The 22904-nt window shown below is 35.5% G+C and overlaps 2 protein-coding genes and 1 pseudogene across 3 annotated transcripts; all 3 read left to right on the top strand.

The window, feature by feature from the left end:
* The first annotated feature begins 8009 nt into the window (after positions 1–8009).
* LOC146881821 (uncharacterized) lies at positions 8010–8878 on the top strand (annotated as a pseudogene).
* Positions 8879–14034: 5156 nt separating this feature from the next.
* Positions 14035–17991, top strand: LOC114168887 (uncharacterized). The gene is made up of 4 exons (XM_085668646.1): positions 14035–14343; positions 14448–14582; positions 17177–17263; positions 17554–17991. Exons 1-4 carry the CDS (start codon positions 14215–14217, stop codon positions 17704–17706), a joined length of 504 nt encoding a protein of 167 aa, XP_085524772.1. The 5' UTR covers positions 14035–14214; the 3' UTR covers positions 17707–17991.
* Positions 17992–19408: 1417 nt separating this feature from the next.
* Positions 19409–22904, top strand: LOC114170636 (transcription factor VOZ1-like). Of its 2 annotated transcripts, none has more exons than XM_028056158.2 (5): positions 19409–19578; positions 19947–20174; positions 20283–20441; positions 21321–21933; positions 22310–22904. In XM_028056158.2, the coding sequence occupies exons 2-5, from the start codon at positions 19953–19955 to the stop codon at positions 22762–22764; spliced, it is 1449 nt and encodes a 482-aa protein (XP_027911959.1). In that variant the 5' UTR covers positions 19409–19578; positions 19947–19952; the 3' UTR covers positions 22765–22904. The 2 variants fall into 2 exon arrangements, with proteins under 2 accessions (XP_027911959.1, XP_027911960.1); XM_028056159.2 differs by having other exon boundaries at positions 19413–19578; positions 19951–20174.

Raw genomic sequence — 22904 nt, 5'->3', positions numbered from 1 at the left:
GAACCTCCCCGCTCGTAGTCCTGCTCTACGGACCTACTCGCCCATAGTCCAACACACGTGATCCACCAGCTACGTACCTCCCCGCACGCAGCATCTCTCAAGTGTGAGCACGAAACATACGAACCTACCTCGCTCGTATCCCCACACGAGAGTAACATGATATGAACCTCCCCGCTCATATCATCACGTGTTCACCACCATCCATGAACCTACCCGCTCATGGCACAACATCCCCTGATCCAAGTTTCACAACACAACATGATAAAGAAAACAAGCAAAGCACACCACTCTAACACAAGGTATATACTCAAGCTGGTATTAGGGATTCCAATGCTTCCATGAACCTGCCCGCTCGTGGTCCAACTCTACGAACCTCCCCGCTCGTAGTCCAACACACGTGATCCACCAGCTACGTACCTCCCCGCACGCAGCATCTCTCAAGTGTGAGCAGGAACATACGAACCTACCTCGCTCGTATCCCCACACGAGAGTAATAGAATATGAACCTCCCCACTCATATCATCACGTGTTCATCACCAGTCATGAACCTTCCCGCTTATGACAACATCAAGCATATCCCAGACCAGGATCCACACCACAAACCATGCAAAACATATCACAATGCACCCTACCACTACACCATCGCCTAGCGTAGCCTAAGCGTCGCTAGGCGAAATGGCAGTACAGACCGCCTGGTGGTTCCACATCACTGTCGGGTGCCACAACTTATAAGACATTCCTGTTTCATACTATCTCCTGGCGGTTCAGTCTACACCGCTAGGCGCTACACCAGTAATGTGACACTACTAGTTTTAGGTACTCTAATTCATTTCCTAGAATTCAACCATTTAATTCTCAAACATCCAGAAATCAACATACACATTCATATATTCCAAATTACAACATCACAACACATATGCATCTTTCAAGTATAAGCACACATTCCTCTCTTTTATAATTCATATATACTTACTTCTTAAATCAATTCCAACACACACTTTATTTTCCCCTTCTCATTTTTCCCAACCCTTTGCATGCTTACAATTCCATTACATTTAAAGTATGATTATCATGTTCCCATACTTTTCCAAAACCCGTCATGATCATGCAACACTCAGTCATAGTGATATCATCAATTGTGGCCTTATTCCCACACTTATAACGTCTTACGTTCGAGCTAACATATATAGGTTCATATATTCAACATGCCTTAACAAGCACTACCAAAAACATACTCATCAATCATGCATCAATATATTTATATATATATACATTCACCAATCAAGGCCATACCAACACTTGATCACACTTAATCATCCATTAGTAATCATACTATTAGGGAATTCAACAACCAATCATGAGTGATGTATATCTCCCTCTTCAGGCATCCAATTTGAATCTCCACCGTTCAAATTGAAGAACAACATGTTGTGAAACACCTTACAAAATTTCACCCGAATCGGATGGTTAACGAAGCGGTAAATGCAGTTTTACGAAAACTGCACAGACTAGAAAAATCGGTGGCGCCTGGCGGCATGAACTAGCGCCGGGCGGTTCATGTTCCACGAAAAGTACGAAAAACAACGTTTTTCATGAATCAGACACCACGCTTCACTGATATGGTGCCTGGCGGTAACCAACGTGCCGCCAGGCGGTTCCTGCTGTTCCAGGAACCCCAACATTTTTCTTTGCACCTGCGAATCTCAACCCTTTCAGAACAACTCTGAGTTCAACCAATTTATGACTCTATAGGATACGATTCCATCTTTTAGGATTACAATTCATTCTCTAACACTTCCCATACCCGAATTCATTCACCCTTTCCATTTAGATTAGTGTCGTTTTCGAAATCCCCAATTCATCAACCCTAAGATAACCTTCATGCAATCTTCTTCTCAATTAAACCCCAATTCCACGAATTTCCAATGAAATACTATGTTTAATCATTCATAAATATTAGAAAGCAATTTCTCCTTGATTACAAACCTCCCAGAACCTGTGAAACATCAAAATCGAGCCAAAAGTGGCTCGCGTCGCCAAGCGGGTATTCGTCACCGTTAGGCCCTTCATAAAACCCAGAAAACTGGGTACTCTAACATGCACCGCCTGGCGGTTAAGCCCGTGCCGCCAGGCGGTTTCGTCTCCAGAACCCCCAATTACCCAGAAATAAGATGAGTCGCCTGGCGGTGATTCATCACCCGCCAAGCGATTTCTAGAAAATTGCAGAAAATACGAAAATACATGAAATAGCAGAGTACATGCATTCAAATTCTCATACATTTCATACAAATAAAAACAAGAAATAAAAGATTCGGTTCCAGCTCCCCTAACCTCTGATCCTCGCTCCAAACACGGATTGCACGTGACTTTTAATTCAAACTCACCCTTGCTCTTGCCTCACTCTTCCACAATGGTTTCCCACTCCAATTCTCCTCTACAATTCGTGCCAATCGCCCAGAAGTTTGTGATTCTGTATGCACTCCCCTGTCTCAGACCCTTAATCCCTTAATTATCCTCTCTCACTCTAATTCATTCCACCCTTAATTTCACTTAACCTTTTAAAACGAAAATTACAATAAAGTGTGTGTTAATGTCTACTCAATATCCCTCACAGTGTATTTTTCCAGCACTCACGGCTACCTTCTTGGCTACTAGGTTTTCCAAACCTTTTCACATTCATGCCAAAGGAAAAATTGGCAAAAAGAAATTATTTAGTTCTCAACAAGGTTTGAACCCACACCCATGCACATACCAAACCAAGGCCAAACCATTCAACCAATCCAGATTTCATGATAACTCCTACAATTCTAGGAATTTATCATCACCCCATGCATTCAATATATAAACACACAAAAACGCATAATTTAAATAACACCCAAGTGGCACACATAGGACTCGAACCCAAGTCCTCACACACAATAAAGTACTCTCAACCACTTGAGCTAGTAATTTTCCATGTCATAGTTCCTCACATTAATTGCTTTAAATGTTTCTATTACCCGCCATAATTAAATAATTATTTAAATAACTATTTAATTTTCTCGGGTCTTACACTTTGTAACGTCAGGTGAAGTTCCCAATACGAACCATAGTTTGTATTTGTCCCAAGACTACTAAATTCGTCGGTTAATGCCGAAGACGACAATCTTCTTAGACCCATTCGTATGAGCCATAACTCACACACTCACACTGGCAACACTCACCAATTCGAGCCATAACTCAATGAATGCACGTGTCCATCCGCCATCCTGAGCCACAACTCAAGGGATGTCATACCGAGCCATAACTCAAGGAATGTCACATGTTTACCCTCTATCCTGAGCCACAACTCAAGGGATACCATTCTGAGCCACAACTCAAGGAATGTCACAACAAAGTCCATCCTTAAGGTATCACCCAAAGCCTCGTAGACCACGCACATCAAAGAACAAGCCACAAGTCGTGTAAAACTTCTAAGTTTCATTATGCACTTTGAACTACTATTCCAAGCACACCATACCAATACTTGATCACGGACCCAGGATATATATGCTTCCACGAACCTGCCCACTCGTGGCCCTGCCTCTACGAACCACCCTGCTCGTAGTCCAACTCTACAAACCTCCCTGCCTGTCGTCACTAGTGCAGTTTCATGTTTAGACAGCGCCCAATATGCCTCGATTCTTGCATAAACGAGGTAGATACGGACGCAGTGGCATTTTTGTGATTTCGAACAACTTTTATGCCTCGGTTAACCAAACAACCGAGGCCTATGAATGTTTATGCCTCGGTTATAAATTTAACTGAGACAGTAATGTTGGCAGAAACTCACACTTTCCCGCTTTTTTTAAAATTCGAAAATAATTGGGCAGTTTTATGCCTCGGGTCCCATTGAACCGAGGCATATAATGGTTTACTGCAGCGGGTTGTTTCACCCGAGGCCTATCAGTGCCATAATTTTTCCACGTGGCTGATTTTTTTTTTTTTTTTGCGTGAGTATATGCCTCGGTTTCGAACCAACCGAGGCAGTAAGCCCAGTTAGGTTTTAAAAACCCAAATCTGCTGCACTGTAGATGCATCTTCTACCTTCGAAAATTTGTGCCTCCACGCCGTTCCGCCACCACTACAGATGCATCTTCACTGTTCAATCCCGCGACCCACCATCGCAGATCCGCCGCCATGCCCGCCTTCTCCACTTGTTGTCGGCATTGCGCCTCCTCCAACGAGAACAACAGTTTACCTTCGTCCGCACATTGGTGTATTTTTTGCGTTTTCATTTTGCAATTTGAATCCATTTTCTTGGGTGTTTTTTCTGTGGGGTTGGGGTTCGTCTTGCTGTGTTTCCTCACGTTTTGGTGCAGGTGAACTTCACATAATGGTTGATGCAATGGTTGTTGGCACGAGATTTTGGACACGCGAGGTGTTGAGGTTTTGCGAAATGGCGAAGTTGCATTTTTGCTTGCTTGTGTTCTTGCAGGTTTCAGCCATTTCAGAATTATTTTTTTTTAATTTTTAACGTATTTTATGCCTCGGTTGGTATCAGAACTGAGGCAGTAATGATGAGATATGCCTCGGGTAAGAACCGAGGCAGAAAGGTGGACTTTTTTACCTCGGCTAGATATGCCTCGGGTCTTAAACCGAGGCCAAATGACCAAAATAACCGCGGCAAAAACACTTTTCTGCACTGGTGTGTCTAACACTAACAACTACTAACCTTCACGCTTGTAGCAGCCCTTAAGTGTGAGCACGAAACATTCTAACCTCCCCGCTTCTATCCTCACACGAGAGCATCATAATATGAACCTCCCACTCATATTAACACATGTTCACCTCCAGTCATGAACCTACCCGCTCATGACATAATTAAGCATCTCCCGGTCCAAGCCCAACATCACAAACACGTAAAACACAAGCCAAGAAAGCACAATCCTCTTTACGTTATCGCTTGGTGCTGCCTAAGCGTTGCCAGGCGAAATCACAACGCAGATCGCTTGGCTAAACCTGATTTCAAACCGCTTGGCATGTATCACACATCACCAGGCGCTACACACCTTCAGAGTTTGTTGTATGATAGTAGTCGCTTGACGGAACCACCCTTGTTGCCAAGAACCGCGCGATTCCAATGGCCTTTGTTTGGCCGCTATCGCCTAGCGGCTTGCCCCGCACCGCAAGCACCATACCAATAGAGTTAAGGCTACTGGTTTTTGGCACTTTGAAAAGGTTCTCAATGAACCCAAACAATCCATATGCAATCCAAAACATCAATCATATGCAATCCAAAACATCAATCACACTTATCCAATCATATTAGCATGATTGAATCACAATTCAACACATTCATATACCCAATGGGTTCACAATTGAGATCATACCATTACTCAATTATTAATAGAATTCACCATATATCACATGCATCAATCCTTATATATTTATATATATACTCCACCATTTAAATCCATGCTAGCATTCAATTTCAAGTTATGAATAATACATGCTCATATCAAATATAAAGTAGTAGCACTCTAACAAGTTAAGCACATAATTCTATGCACCAATGTGAATTAATATAGCACTTCAAACCTCTTATGCAACAATTTCCTTTATATTGATACACATGCATTAACCAATAAACTCATTCTCAACATGTGACTAACCCACAACAACATTGAAATTCATGGAGACTCACAACAGGACCTAACCATGCTTCCAACTCATGCATTTCAAAGACCTCCAAACTAGCAATCATGCATATCACATATCTCCAACTACAGACAACCAAATTAAAATCACACCGTACAAACTAAATAGCAACATGTTATGAATTCGCTGTCAAAATTTTAGCTAAATCAAACGGTTAACAAATCGAAAAATGAAGTTTTACGAAAACTGCGCATACTAGAAAAATAGGTGGCGCCCAAAATCCAAGAACCTGGTGCCTGGTAGTACAAAACCAGCGCTCAGTTGTTCCTGCTATGCAAAAAATACAAAAAACAGCATTTTGACACATACTTTGATCAATTTAAAAGCACTCAAACATGCAAAATTTAGCAAAGGTTCATCCATCATGCATAAAACTACCCAAAACCAAAGGTGCACGTTTAAACAAAACGACAAAGTCACAAAAACGAACCAATCTAGTTCGTATCGCCTGGTGGACCTTTGTTGCCGCCAGGCGGTTTCTGGGCAGAATCCAGAAACTGAGTTCAAACATCATGTATCGCATGGCGAACCTTCATTGTCGCTAGGCAGTTTCTAGAAAAATTCCAGAAACACGAAAAATCCAGAAAATTGGTAGAATCAAAAGCCCACATGCATTTCATACATCATTCAATTACATAATATTAAAGATTAAGGCATAAAATGCAGCTCCCCTAACTTGGATTCCTCACTTCCACTTGCAAGTTATGATCCTTGATGATTAGCATAACTCTCACTTCTTGACCCTTTTTACTTTTCCACATTCAATATCTCCCAATTCCCTCTGAGCTCTTTTTATGATGGTTTTCCAGTCCTCTTGGGTTTCTGACCTTTCCCATCCATGCCAAAATTAATTTTATAAAAAAAGAAAGCATAATTCAAGTTTAGCAAGATTTGAACACAACCATCCAATTCCAAAACAAGTGCACAACCAATTCATGTTTCATGATAATAAACTATTAAAATAATATACAAATAGCATACACAGGACTCAAACTCAAATCCTCTCACATAATTAAGTACTCTCAACCACTTAAGCTAATATTATTCCACATCATAAACATTAAATGTCATAAAGATTTTCACTATCCACATTTATTAAATAATTTATTTATTTAATTATTTAAATTTCTCAGATATTACAAATTATTTATACCTGATATAGAATATTTAATAAATAATATTTTTTTCTAATGTTTTTAAAATTTTTTTAAATAACTATTTAATTAATAAATGTAATTATATTTGATTTTCAATAAAGATGGGTAATACTAAAATTTTATATCCATTAAATATGGAAATGATGATAAAAAGGATTTTATTATTGAAAAATGTGAATAAGATAAATAAACTCGCATTCGTTTTATCTTCTAAAGAAAGTCTTTTAACCCATTATTTCTCCTAATTTAATTGAGATTTTTTTTTCACTTAAACATACTCACACCTCTTTTTATATATATATATATATATATATATATATATATATATATATATATATATATATATATATATATTTACATTATTTTTTTTATATTATGAGTCTTTATATATTTATTTTTGTTAGAAATTAAATCATGAGAAAATATTTTAATTATTAAGATAGCTTAATTATATGAACAATTTTGCACGTTTTTACATTATTATAGGAATAAATAGGAATAATATCGTAACTGTATGGCTTTGTTTATATTAATTATAAATATTCTCTTGTATATATCTATGTTATTCCTTTCAATGAAATACAACATCATATCAGAGCAGGAACGATCATTTGCTCAATCATTCATTTTTTTTTTATTTTCTATCCTTTTTTCCATGGCTAACAATGGAAAAGAAACAAATTCCAATTGTTCTTATTCTCTCCATCATTATGACCATCCTAGAATGATCTTTGATTCAAAACCTCTGGATGGAGACAACTTTTTGACTTGGCATAGAGTCATGGTCATCTCTTTAAATGCAAAATCAAATTGGATTTTGTTGATGGAACTCTCAAGGCACCCTCTACAAAAGTCAAACCAGAAGAATATGCAGTATGGAAGAAATGCAACGACATGGTATTATCTTGAATCTTTAATTCTTTGACACCTGATATTATAAATAGTGTTATTTTCTATGACACTGCTCATGAAGTTTGGGAAGATCTTCAAAATCGCTTCTCTCAAAATCATGCACCACGAATTGTTCAGATTAAGAGAGACATTGCTTGCTTGACTCAAGATCAAATGACAGACGCAACCTATTACATGAAGTTAAAGAAATCATCGGATGAGTTAGACTCCTATAGTAATGCAACCTACACTTGTGGAACAAACAATAAAAGGCTCAAATTGATGCAACTTCTTGTAGGGTTGAATGACTCTTATAGTGTTATTCGTGGTCAACTTCTCTTAATGAATCCATTGCCTAATGTTGCACAAGCTTAGTCTTCCATCATTCAAGAAGAAAAAAAAGACATTTGGGCTCCACATGTGACACAATAGAAGCTTCAGCCATGGTTGTTCAAAAGAATGAACCAACAACCTTTGTTGTTCGCCACAAACAAGGTCCTCCTTCTCGTTTTAATTCATCTAATTGAAAGTCGCTGCATTGTTCTCATTTTAATAGAGATCATCATACAAAAGAAACATGTTGGAAGCTACATAGTTATCCTCCTAAACACCCAAGGCATGTAGTCACCCATAATGCTTATTCTAAGCCCAATGGGAATAGTCAATTTTCAGCAAATAATGTCACAACAACTCTAGTGATGCAACAATTGTAATCCACAATGAATGGATTAACCGAACTACAACTTCAACATATGTGCCTATTATGCAGGGTAATGTATCATCTCCATCAGCTAATCCTAAGGTCAACAACACCAATGTTCCTTCAAGTTTGTCATCACCCAAACTTATAATTGATAGTAGGGCCACCGATCACATTATTTCTTCACCAACCTTGCTTGTCAACAGAAAATAAAACACTTCTTTACTGCCAGTTGTTATGCCAAATGGTAATCATGCCCCTATTATCTCTATTGGATCATTACCTTTAAGTCCAATTGTTTCTTTAACAAATGTGCTTCATGTACCATCTTGCAAAGTAGATTTGATGTCAATAAGTCGGGTCACAAGAGATTTAAATTGTTCAGTAACTTTTTTCCTTCTGGTTGTATGTTACAGGATTTGATGACGAGAATGACAATTGGTTTAGGTAAACAACAAGGTGGACTCTATTACTTGGTTTCAATGACATTAAATAAGTCACACACCTCCATTCAATCACTCACAACCCATGTCACCAAAGTCATCTCATCCTTCAAACACTTCTACTACCTTGTGGCATCGACGATTAAGACATCCATCTCCATCTATATTAGATTTCATGGCTAAAACTTTTTAAACTTCTCTTTAGAGTCAAATAAAATTTGTGATGTTTGTACTCTTGCAAAACAGACACGCCTCCTTTTCCAAATAGCTCAATTTCTTACATTAAACCTTTTGTATTACTTCATTGTGATATTTGGGGACCATATAAAGTTCCTTATCTTTCTGGTGCACGGTATTTTTTGACTATTATGGATGATTTTTCTCGCTTCACTTGAATTTTTTTCATGCATCATAAAAGTGAAACCCAACATCTCCTTACCAATTTCTTCTCTTTTGTTAAAACCCATTTTAATACCAATATAGCCAATATTCGGGTTGACAATGGGAAGGAATTTTTTTTTCTATGCGAGATTTTTTTTACACAACAAGGAACAACTTACCAATATTCTTGCACTTACACACCACAACAAAACGGATTTGTCGAGAATAAGCATAGACATATTCTTGAGTCAGCACACGTTCTTTGTTTTCAAGCTCATTTTCCTTTACACTTTTGGGCAGAATGTGTTTCCACTACTGTTCATATTATTAATAGGTTGCCTACGCCTCTTCTATCACATCAAACACCTTTTAAGCGCCTAGATGGTAAACTCCCTTCTTATTCATACATTCGAGTTTTTGGATGTCTTGCTTATGCTACTAATGTTCATTTTCTCATAAGTTTGCTCCTCGTGTCCAAAAATATGTTTTTCTTGGTTATCCTCTTGGCCAAAAGGCTTACAAGTTATATGTTCTTGAAACCCACCAAGTCTTCACTAGTCGTGATGTTGTCTTCCATGAGGATATTTTTCCGTATGAATCCATTAACACTTCTTTCACCACCATAATCCCTATCATACCTAATGTTGTCTCAGATAATCCTCCGTCTACGACTCTTCCATACACTCCACCACCACCTACAAAAATACAATTATGCCTCCCACTAATTCCCCACTTATTGTTCCCTTGCATTGTTCTCAACGATCTCATGGTCCTTATGCAACTTTATGAGATTATATTTGCAATCAGGTAGTGTCCTTTTGCCCATTGTCATCCTCCTCATCTTTTCCAAATAAAGGTACATGATATCCTTTCTACAATTTTATCTCTTATGATCATTATACCCTTCAACATCGCAAGAGGCATTGCAATCTGAATTGGCTGCTTTGGAGGCCAATAATACTTGGTCTATTACAACTCTTCCTCTTGGAAATAAGGCTATTGGTTGTCGTTGGGTGTATAAAATCAAGTGCAAATCTGATGGTTCTCTTGAATGGTATGCCACAAGCAAGCTTGAAGCAAAGAATTGATAAAGTCATGTGCATGAAGATCATAGGTGTTTGATGAAGATTGATGAAGATCCACTTGAAGATTAAGTTTTAGTGTGTTAAATCTGAAAATAACATGTTAAATGTAATGTTTTGTTGTTATATCATGTTTGTAGGCTATATGACATAGGTTAGATGTCTTGTGTGCCTTAGTGCGTCTCTTTTAATCTGTTAAAATGGGTTTTAATAGGTTAAAAGGCTTGTAGTATATAGTTTCTGGTATGAATGCATTCAGTCAGTTGAATTATTTTTCAATCGACTTATTTCACTTAAGTCAAGTGAAATCAACTGACTGTACAAAAAATTCAATCGACTGATTTCACTTAAATCAAACTATATATGCTGTATTTTCGAGAGCATAATAACGTTTTCTGAGTTTTTGAGCATAAAACTTTGTCATTCTTCTTTGGAAAACTCTCTATTTGCAATACACAGTTGTAACTTGTTTGAAGATTTTGGTTGATCTTGGAGGCATTTTGGCTTGTGAGTAGCTTGAAGAACACATGTATGGTTTGCTAGAGACAACCACCATCAGGTTTGGATGCTCTTGTGCCTCTTGTTGGTTTGCCTGATGTGATTTTCGGTCTGTAAGTGTGATTTTTGCAGGGGGTGTGTCTAGATTTTTGTGAGTCAAAAATCTTGTGAGTTTCTTTGTTCAAAAGTGTAATCTTGGTGTGTGATTTGTAAAACTTTTGAATATAATGGAAACCAGGTTCAGGTTGTCCTGGTAAACTAGATGTAGCTCTATGATTGAGTGAACCAGTATAAAAACAACTGTGCAATTCTCTCTCCCTCATCTCACTCACTTTGAATATCTTTAAAATCTCAAGAAAACCAAGTAATTCATTCTTTGGTGTGATTTGATGCGTTCTTATGTAATCTAAGGTTGTATACTTGTTAAAAATATTGATTGGAACAAGTCTTGTATGTAAAAAATTGTTGTTTTAGTTAAATCTGCGAAGTTTGCACAAATCTCTAGTATTTTAGCCGACTAATTTATTTTTTTAATCGACTATTTCATAGCTCAAGAACAAATTAGTCTGCTGTTTTATTTTTTAATCGATTGAATGTGTACTGGTCTGCTGCTTTTACACCCTAACTTTCCAATCTATTTGATTCGATTGAAAAGATGTTTAAGCTTTCAAAAAAAGTTTTAAAAAGCCAATTCAACCCCCCTTCATGGCTTAAATCACCATTTCAAAACTAACATATGACACAACTAGAAGGTATCAATTATCATGACACTTTTTCACCTACTGCTAAAATGGTCACAATTTGCTGTTTATTAGCTTTGGTTGCTGCTCAACATTGGTCTCTTCATCAGCTTGATGTCCATAACGCTTTTCTTCATGGTGATCTTTTCGAATAAATCTATATGTCCCTTCCTCCAGGTTTTTAGCGATAAGGGGAGAATCTTGTGTGTCGCCTCAACAAGTCCTTATATGGATTAAAACAAGCTTCTCGTTAATGGTTTGCCAAATTCTCTACAACTATTCAGGCTATTGGTTTTATTCAATCAAAAGCATATTACTCACTATTTACATGTACAAAAGGCAAGTCATTTACAACTTTGTTGATTTAATTCTTATAACTGGTAATGACCTTATTGCAATATTTAGTCTTAAATAATTCCTACACAATCGTTTTCGGATAAAAGATTTGGGTGATCTTAAGTTTTTCATGGGTATTGAGGTCTCTCGTTCTACAAAAGGTATTTTCATATCACAAAGAAAATACACTTTGGAAATTATCAAAGATGGTGGGTATCTTGGAGTTAAGCTCGTGGATTTTCCCATGGAACAAAATACAAGCTTTCTGATGAAGTGGAATTATTAAAGGACTCGTCAGTATATATGCGAGTTATTGGTCGCTTAATTTATTTGACAATTACTCATCCTGATATCACCTGTGTGGTACACATACTAAACAGATTCATGCACGCTCCATGCAAGCCTCATATGAAAGCTGCAATGCGTGTGCTACAATATTTAAAGAATAATCCAGGTCAAGGTCTATTTTTTTCTTCACAAAATGATTTATCTTTGCGCGCTTTATGTGATTCAGATTGGGGAGGTTGCCCTGTAGCCCAAAAATCAGCTACAGGTTATTGTGTTTTTTTTGGATCCTCCCTCATCTCTTGGTGAACAAAGAGGCAGAAGACAATTTCTCTATCCTCAACAGAAACTGAATATAGATCATTGACAGGTACTTGTTGTGAGTTGACTTGGTTACGATCATTGTTGATAGATTTACAGATATTGCATCCTAAACTGCCATTGTTGTATTGGGACAATAAAGTCGCCTTACACATTGTGGCTAACCGGTATTTCATGAAAGAACTAGATACATAGAGATGGATTGTCACTTCATTCGTGATAAGATTCAAGATGGTTCAATTGCAACAAAACATGTGTCTTCTGTTGAATAACTTGCTGATGTGTTCACCAAACCATTGGAAAAAGAAGTTTTCTCTACCATGAAGCGCAAGTTAGGAGTTTTTGATATTCACTCTTCAACTTGAGGGAGAGCGTTAGAAATTAAACCATGGGAAAATATTTTAATTATTAAAATAGCTGAATCACAGGGACACTTTTGCATGTTTTTACATTATTATAGAAATAATATCGTAATGGTAAGGATTATATATATTAATTATAGATACTCTCTCTTGTATCTCTCTCTCTTATTCCTTCCAATGAAATACAACCCTAGAATTCCTTTTACTTATTTCCTTTACAATTTTCTATGAATATATAGAAGAAAAAGTAATGTATTATATTTACATTTTTTCGTAACCAATTTTTAATTGTAGTTTGATTATCATAAATTTTTCTTTTAGTAATTATGTCTTTGAATTTTTGATAAAATTATGATAAATTAATTTTAATTTTTTTAAATGTAGATTGATGTGAAGAATAAAAGAATAATTTTATTTTTTAAAAATAATAAAATGGAAACTTCTGTACAAATGAAAACAAAATAAATTAAACATATTTATATAATCTAAAACATCATATTAATAATTCAATTGTTTAATTAGAAAAAGTTCACTAAATTATAGATATTGAATTTGATATTAATTATTTGAAATTTGATACAATAAACATCTTTAAATATGATATTATCCAATAAATGAAAAAATGAATTTAAAATTATGTATATTACAAATTTATATATTTTAAGTGTATTATTTTTTATTCTTCAAAATTATTAGTGAAGATTCCCTCCTAATTATTTAGACAAACTAATATAAAATCTCCTGCTTATTATCTTACTCTTAATGAGTAACGATGATGTAACATATTTTTAACAAAAATAATAAAAATCGTATACCATTTTACTATAATTGAAATATAATTTTATATTAATTAAAGAGGTTAACATTTGTTAACGTGGTGTAGGAACAAAATTACAAAACAACTTAAAATCGTATCAACTTGTTAATAAAAAAAGAAACTATAAATACTATGATGAAAAATTTTAAAAAATTGGAGTATTTAATAAAAGAATTAGATTTAATAGCAATGGACTTGGCATTTAATTTAATTAAGTCTAAAATGTACTGTAAAAATTCAAATATTAATTATTAATATGAAGTAATTGAGTTCAACCCTAGAAACAAATCATCAATTTCGTAAACCTTCGCGAAGATTCTCGAATATGATTAAGTAGTTATAATTTTTTTCCTTTTTACTATTCCGGCACCTTGTGATGGAGCAGACCATGTTCTTGTTAAGCAAGAAAGATACGGTGATGAAATACGGTCGTGGATCACACGCACCCAACAGAGGCACCAAATTCGCTTCACCGTTATCAACTTCGTAGCTCACTTCACTTTCCTATTCTCGACAGAGAATATGGTGCTTCCCGTGGTGAAGCTGGCAACACTCGCTCTCAAAACCGCGTGTAAACCAATCGCCAACAGGCTCAAGAAGGAGGCCGGTTACCACCCCAAGTTCCGCAGCTTCATCATCGCCATTGCCCAGGTCCCACTTTCCTTTCTCCCGCTCGCACGTGTCTTCTTTCCGTTTTCACACTCACACGTGCTTTATCCTGTGCTGTGTGTGACTCTGGTTCTTCCTTGGCTCAGGCCAATCACAGATTGACGACGACAGTGCAGAGAAGAATCTATGGTCGTGCCACTGATGTTGCAATCCGTCCTTTGAACGAGGAGAGGGCTGTGCAAGTTGCTGCCGATTTGCTCGGAGAACTCTTCGTGTTCTCGGTAATGATAACATAATGATGTTGTTCTTCCTACCATTATTACCATGTTCGTTCTGTGTCACGAATTGTCTTCAACCTGTTTGTGTGTTTTACTGTTTGATCATCACTGAATTCTGATAGAAGGAAATCCCACTTTGATTAGTGATAAAGCTAAAATAGCGTTTACGTGCTTGACAAATCTTAAGGTATTTTTGGATAAACTTTTTTCATAAAGATAAAAAGAAAATTTGTAAATAAACTAAAACTAATTTATATATAAATTAGAAAATAAGAGAAACTAATATGAGAGATTTTTATAAATTAATTTGTATACAACTTAATTTTATGGAGAAACTAATTTTGTTTTTCTTTCTTATTTTATTCTTCTATAAGTATTTGTGTGAATTTTATAGAAACATACTCTTAGATAAAGAATTAACATTTTAATTGAGTTAGGTTCGAGTCCAAATTATAAGACAGTGCCGAAGCTTATCAGTGTGGTTGTTTTGGGCATGTCGGTTTGTTTTTTATTGGGTTATTATCAATTTTACAAATTTCACGCTTGCAATAGTGTTCGGTATAGTATGTATACAATTCAATGGACATGTTCCCCCATTGTTTTAAGACTTCGTCTCAGACTAATCCGACTCTTTTGAAAGGTACTAAAGTCTGGTCAAGTATTGTTTCTACCAAAGATAGAAATTGGGTTTTGTTAAAACAATTCCACCTTAGATTCAACATATTAGTTACTTGTTCCCAATGTATCCGTATAGACATGAGTAAGAGGCAATCTTTACCCCATTAACTAGTTGAGTCTTGTTGAACTGTTGTGCATGATAGTGAGTTAAATTCTTCATGGGTTCCATTAAAATCATAGTTGCATCTCACAATTATTTTAGCAGTGTGCGGTCTTTCTTTTAGATGATGACAATGTCATCTCTGTGCTCCGCAGAATAAATATTTTGCCCTAAACTTGACTAAATGACATCCATTTTAGCAACTTGAAGAGGTGCCACGATCGTGATTATATTCACTTTCTCAGCACCATCTGTCTCTTGGATGTGGCCATTCTGTTGTAATGACTCTTTGTTGTATTTTTTATTGAATGTTTGTATTGCTAGATATATAAAAAAAAATCGTTCACCTGCCTTCTTGTAATTACTTAAGAGTTGGGATGCTTAGTTTATGACATGATTTTACACTCTTTATGATAAGGTTGTTTAGAGCTCAGTCCTTGTTTTCATGTTCTTCTGAGTGATCATTACGTGAGGTTCCTTTAGTTAGAAATCTTATAGAGTAGTTGGTTGATGACTACTGTAATTGTGTTACTTGTCTTCCAACTAGTTAGGTGGAGGCCCAAAATGTTTAGAGAAAATACTCCGAGTTCTATTTTTTTTTTTGAATAAGAGTACTCTGGACCAATATTGAAGAACTTTGACAACCATTTGAATCTCTACAAATGACACTTCTGTTCATTAAACTGACTGACCCTTTAGATAATTGTGTTAAAATATTTCCTTTAAAAGGAGAGAAGGGATAACTTATGTTATAGAAGAGTTGGTCGACCTTATTTCAAACTTTGCAGGACATATATAAGATTTCATAGAAACAAAGATCAAGTAGTTTGTTTGCATTTTTTGCCCCGTGTTTGTTTTCATGTTGAAAGAGGAGTGTCCAGTTTGGTTAGCTTTTATCCAAGTAGAGATGAGATAATCAGTTGTCCGATATTTAATATTTCCTTCGAAAGGAATACTATTAATGAATGATAGCCATATATGGCAGGGGAAGCTACCGTTTTTAAATATATGCACAAGGTATTGGGAATCTAATTAATAGATTCGACTTGTGCAGAAACTCCTTGGATAAATATTTTGTTGGGAAGGTTTGAGCTACTCAATAGTAGATGTTCATGCAATTCACTGCCCAAAAATCCGTTCATGTTAGCTTGCTTTTTATTGCCTCTGGTATTAAATTAAGTTCCGGTTAATTCTAGGATGTTTTAAGAAAGTGCTTATGTACTTTCCAATTTACTCCCATGAGGCGCCAAAGCCAAATAGAGCCATTCTACGAAAAGCTATCTATGGCCTCTGTGTGTAGGTTTTGCCATTGTCTAAAAGCATTTGTAAATTTGTGTAAGCTAGGCTCTTAATGGACTTCCCTTGTCTAATAGAAGAGAAGAAAAAGATTTAAACCAGAAAATAAGATTTGAATTATCTTATTTGAGGGTGTGAAAGAGCCCTCTAGGAGCAAAGTTGTTCTAATATTGAAAACTACTAGGCTTCATATGTATTGAGAAAGAAATATCTGTATGAATGGTAGCATTCAAGATTGATGTCGACCATATGAAGATTGTGATTTGATAACCAATGTGAACTTGTTTGACTTCTAATCCCATTTTATTTTTTTGCGATTTTAAACTGAATATTGCAAATATATATGTAAGAAGTTCTTCCCATAATTTGTAGAATTTCCACTTGCTTTCAGGATTAATTAATAGCATGCTGAGAATTATCCATCTGTGCCATCTATCAATATTTGTGCCATCATCAGTTTGTCTTCCTCATAACATAAAGCAGGAGGTTTTGCACAACATAAATTTAATTTCCTTCTATTTAGGTTGCTGGAGCTGCTATCATTTTTGAGGTGCAAAGAAGTTCAAGATCAGAAGCAAGAAAAGAAGAAATACGTAGACAGGAAATACAGGTTGTCTTTCTGCCTTCTCTGTTATAGATGATCCTTTGTGAGGTTGAAAAGTTGAGGGATTCATTGAAGAAAAGTTGGTCTTCTTGTAATCATTTATTTTCTCTGAATGCTATGAAGGATGGAGGTTTAAATTTGGATTTTTCCCATCACATCTAGGTTATACTTTTACCTACCTATTTATTTAGTCTTCTTTACTTCCATTGGAATTGGAGGAAAAAGTTATTGGGGGACCAAAAATATTCTAAATCTCAAAGACGCACGCAATTTTTTGTGACTTTGCACTTTTGCAGGCAATAAAGACGAGGAATGAAGAGTTGGCTAGAGAAATTGAACTTCTTGCACACAAACTTGAAGAGCTGGAACAGCTTTCTAGAGCCCGAGGATTATTTAGCACTCTTAACTTCGGACCCACTCATGTCTCCGAAAATAGAAAATCCAATTGATTGTTGCAATTCAACATTGACCACAGATTTTGTTTAACAAACCATTGCTCTTGGTTTGCAAAGAAACATAACTGATAAAATAGCAGAGCATATAAATTCTCCCTGCTAACTACAATTTTCAAGGCTTTGGATGATCTATACATATGTTTCGTGCAAAATTTTGTTTTTTTACTGCTCTCACCCTCATGGTAGCTCTCACCCTCATGGTAGCTCAAATGATATTGTAATTTGAAACAATTGTCTGATATTCTATAAAACAAATACAAATCTGATCCAAGTTGTTTCCTTGGCTCTTAAAGTACTACATATAAAATATAACCTTAAATGAGTTAGACTTCATGATATAGTTTATATTGATGTTCTGCAGTGGCACCTGAAATACCAGAAAAAAAAATACAGTGCAATTTATAGAAAACAACCGAAATACAGTGCAATGTAAAAGATTCACAAGTTTTCCTTTGATTCAAGTTACAACCGAGGCACAGAGAACATTCGGTTCTTTCTCTGATGTAATCTCAATCATGTTTGATCTACCCATTTATGCAGTTTTATAAACAGCAGAAATATACAGCATAACACAAAGGATAAAACCGTAATGACGGAATGCAACGTATAAGAACATGTTATTTATTTTGCAAATATTTGGAGGTAAAAGGTGATGCAATCATCATTTTTTTCCTTTTAGTTGTTATAATTAAAGAATACATAATTGTTTTTAATTAATTTCTAATAATTTTTACTTTTTTTGAATGTATATTCATTGATAAAGTTACATTTTAAATTAAAATTATTTTCTTTAAGTATTAAATATATTTTTTGTTTACAGCTCATTACCGATCTTATTTTTTCAATGAAATTATCTTTCTATAATGTTTTATATTTTTTGTAAGAAAATTAAATATAATATTTTTTTTTGCCATTTTCTAAATATTATGTATGACATGCAATGATACATTTAAAGGGATTTTACTTTAATTTTTAGAATTACAAAATTAAAATTTAAGATTAAAATAAATAATCTAATCAAATATATTGAAGTGTCATAAATATTATAATTGTTCTCGGTGAGATTTAAGCGTAGGTCGATGACAAGATCTTATAGTGACTTGAATATTTCTAATTGTTGGAATTAAATTCCTGTTTATCAGGAAGGGAAGATCCACACAGTACTTCATGCTAAAATATCGTACTTACAAGGTATCTGAGTTCTACAAAATCGGTTATAAAATAAAAAATAATAAAAATTTATCATATTTATTCTTAACCAGTATATTCGATTGATATATAATATCAAAAGATATTTATAATATATTCAAATTACCTAAATTTGACTATATATTATCTTAATATACAATAATTACATCAATAAATATATCTATTAATATTATTTATCCATACTGGATCGATATTAAATAAGCCTTAAATGACTATGCTCTTAAATATATTTATGAGACGGGGTTACAAGCACAAAATTTCTCTTAAAAGTATAATGAATATCTAAACGGCTCGCTTAACTGTATTTTGTTTTGGTGAATTAAGGACTCATTTACTGTGACACAATATGATAAGGGAATAATTAGAAAAGGCACAGACCAAAATTTCTTGCGTCTAATTGAAGTTTCCAAGATGCAAAAGATCACCACATCATTAATAATAATAATTATTATATTATTATTAATAACTACAAAAACAAAAATAAAAATCTGAAATTCAACGTAGAGAATTGAGGGCTTCCATTTCAACTATCGGCTTTTCTGAGTCTCTCTCGTCGTGAGCTGATCCCAGTGGAGCCGTCATCTACAGTCACCTTTCCCCTTTCTACGTCGTCGTTTTGCACCCCATTGCTCCCTTCTCTCCAATTCAAGACCAAAGGTAAAATACACCTCGAGCTAATTTCGGTTTTAAGTTCAACGCAGATGTAGAAAGCCCCAAACTTGGTCAATTGGGTTGCTGTTTTTCATTTGGGTGCACCGTCAATGTTGATTTTTTTTGTCACTTATTTATTTATTTTTTATTTTCCTGATGAGTTTTATTGTGGATTGTGGTTTGATCAGTGTCATGCATAAAACCAGATTCTGTTATATACATTTTTGTGAAAAACTTTTGTCTAAGTTAGCCCAATGCTTACGAACTGAATCAGCCTCGGTTGCATGTTACATTTTCAAGATTTTTCTGTTGTGATTTTATTTAATTGTACTCATTAGGGCCCTACATTGGTTATCGTGTGATAATTGTTTTAGGAAGGTATGATGAGAGAAAGTTCCAAGGGCAAGTTTGGATCTTCTTCTATTCAATCCATGAAGGAGAAGGAAAAACACCTGGTGGATAAAATTCAAGGGATTTTCAGCAATCTTCAGTGTGCAAGAAAAGAGGGCAGGGGTAATGACATTGTGATCTTTGAGGAGCAGATGCATCAGCTGCTCCGCGAGTGGAAGGCGGAACTGGAGTCTCCAGCGACCTCCTTAGCTGTATGTATTTAGGTTTTCAGACATGGCCGATTATTATGTCTGTGCTTTCTTTGTTCATCTCAAAGAGAGTTGATGGTTGTAATATATTCTGGCAATAACATTCTGTAGGATGGAAGCTTTGATTCGTTTACCAGTGAACTTGCCCAACTGTTGCAAGTGATTGAGGAGAAAGATGATGCAACTAGTCCATTAACAAAACCTGGGCCATTGAAGACTGAGCTCCAAACAAGTAACACTAGTGACAACAATTTTCAGTTTTTTCAGGAGGTAAGTTTCTTTAACTAGTGCAGGACTTATTTTTATATTTATGGTTTGTTGCCTTACCCTATTCACTAAAATTTACCAGTACTTTTTTTGTTTATTTTACTTGTTGGCTGTATGCTTTTGATATAATTGCTTATGGTTGAAGATGGAAATCATGTGTTTTGTTAATCTATATAAGTATTTTCTGAATGGCATCAACCATATGGAAAAATTTGCCAAGGCCAGGTGAAGCTTCTGATTACTGGCTATGAATTGTAGAGGTGTAAAAGTAGAAGGATTATATGTTTTAACACTGGCGGATTTGGTTATATCATGCCAACACAGGACTTGATTCATGACATTTATCGAAATTGCTCACTTCAAATAGTTCGAGTGCTTTTCTCGGTGCTAGATAGTTAACAAAAAACAAAAAACCAAGGAGAACATTTGAAGTTATGAAATCCATTGGTTAAGATATTTTTCCAACTTTTTGTTTGTAGAGAAATTGAACAACAGTCCTACACCATAACCCTACCCAAATAGTATCGCTTGAGTCCAAGTGCAGGGAACATCAAGTTGTTGAAAGTTTTAGTGACAACATGCGGCCTCGTTTACATTTTTATTTAGGTTGCTTCGAACTTTTCAAACTTCATTGGTTGAGGAAGAGATACAGAAAAGTGAACCCTTATAAAATACATCTAGCTAGGAATGATTAATTTCTTAATTGGTTAACGCTTGAGTGGTTTGTAGTTCCTAAAACAAATTCCTCTTTTGTAATTTTCTCAACAACAAAAAAAGAACTAGTGCACATGTATAAAGACATACAACATGCATGAACCAAATATTCTATTTTTGTTTAGTAATATTTCTGTGCTTTAATAATTGGCACTTGGTATCTTGCAGAAGCATTTTGATGACAACCAACCTCTAGGTCATAATTTCGAAGGCTCTGCTTCAACTCTGTACAACAATGCTTTTAATAACTCAGATATGGAACAGCTGGATTTTCATCCATTCAGTTTAAATCAAGATATGAATCACAACCAAGTTGGTCACAACTCTGATTTGATTGGTCAGGTGGATTTATATCAGGACCTGGGGCATAACACAGAAATTAAACACTCAGAATCAAATCAATTTAGCATAGAAGGTTTTGATTGTAGCCAATTCTTTGGAGCCGAGGATACTGTGCATCATGGAGAAAACATTATACCTAACATTCTTCCAAATATCTGCCCTCCACCATCTGCTTTCTTAGCTCCAAAATGTGCCCTGTGGGACTGTTTCAGACCCGCTCAAGGGGTAGAATGGTGCCTGAACTACTGTAGCAGTTGTCATGAGCTGTTGGCAAATAATGAGGGTCTTCCTGGCATGACTCCAATTTTACGACCAGGGGGCATTGGTGTAAAAGATGGTCCTTTGTTTGCTGCTGTTCTTGCGAAGACGCAGGGAAAGGAAGTGGGCATCCCCAGTTGTGAAGGCGCTGCGTCAACTAAATCTCCCTGGAATGCTCCAGGTGAGTACACAATTTATTACCTCTCTGTTGTATATCACTGCTTCATTTTAGGATAAAGAATACACACATTGATCGTGTGAAAGTCTTTGACATTGTTTATCCAATCAGAGACTTTTATGTATTGTAAGTTTGTCAATTGTATAAGAGTACCATAAAATTATACTAAGAATAATTTGGCTGATAATGTAAATTTTTTTACATTGACTGTGTGTATGAATTAAACTCTTAATTATGTTGAATTGTTCATTAAAGCTTCTCAAATTCTACCTGTAGGCTTGTCTAATGAATGTGTTATGGAAGAAATTGTCACTGTCCATGTTTTATTGTTTTTCATCTACATTGTTTAGGTTTGAAATGTTACCTTTTTCTGGTGCAGAGTTCTTTGATCTTTCTTTTCTTGAGGGTGAAGCTGTTAGGGAGTGGCTATTCTTTGACAAGCCTAGAAGGGCATTTGAAAGTGGAAACAGAAAACAAAGATCACTTCCAGATTACAGCGGACGCGGTTGGCATGAATCAAGGAAGCAGGTGATGAAAGAACATGGAGGACAAAAGAGGTCCTATTACATGGACCCCCAGCCTCTTAGTTATCTGGAATGGCATTTGTACGAGTATGAGATCAACAACCACGATGGTTGTGCATTATACAGACTAGAATTAAAGCTTGTTGATAAAAAGAAAAGTCCTAAAGGAAAAGTGACCAAGGAATCTCTTAATGATTTACAGAACAAGATGGGACAGCTTACTGCTGCTGTTCTATCATCTGATGATGGAATATCCATCAAGGGAAAAACAAATGCCAAGTCTGAGAATGATGGATCTCCAGAAAAGTAAATCAATACTAAGTTTGGCGATTTTACCGTATGACTGACAAACTTGTACATATTTGAGGATATATCACAGCATGTGAAAGTTTCTTACTTTCCTTGAACAAGGTAAAAGGTAAATGGAATTCTCTTTTGGTAGAAGGAGCT

Source organism: Vigna unguiculata, chromosome 11 (assembly GCF_037176805.1).
Source record: "Vigna unguiculata cultivar grain cowpea cultivar isolate G323 ecotype 2 chromosome 11, ASM3717680v1, whole genome shotgun sequence".
NCBI lineage: Eukaryota > Viridiplantae > Streptophyta > Magnoliopsida > Fabales > Fabaceae > Vigna > Vigna unguiculata.
Note: the sequence above shows the minus strand (reverse complement) of the source record. Positions and strands in the feature narration are given on the sequence as shown.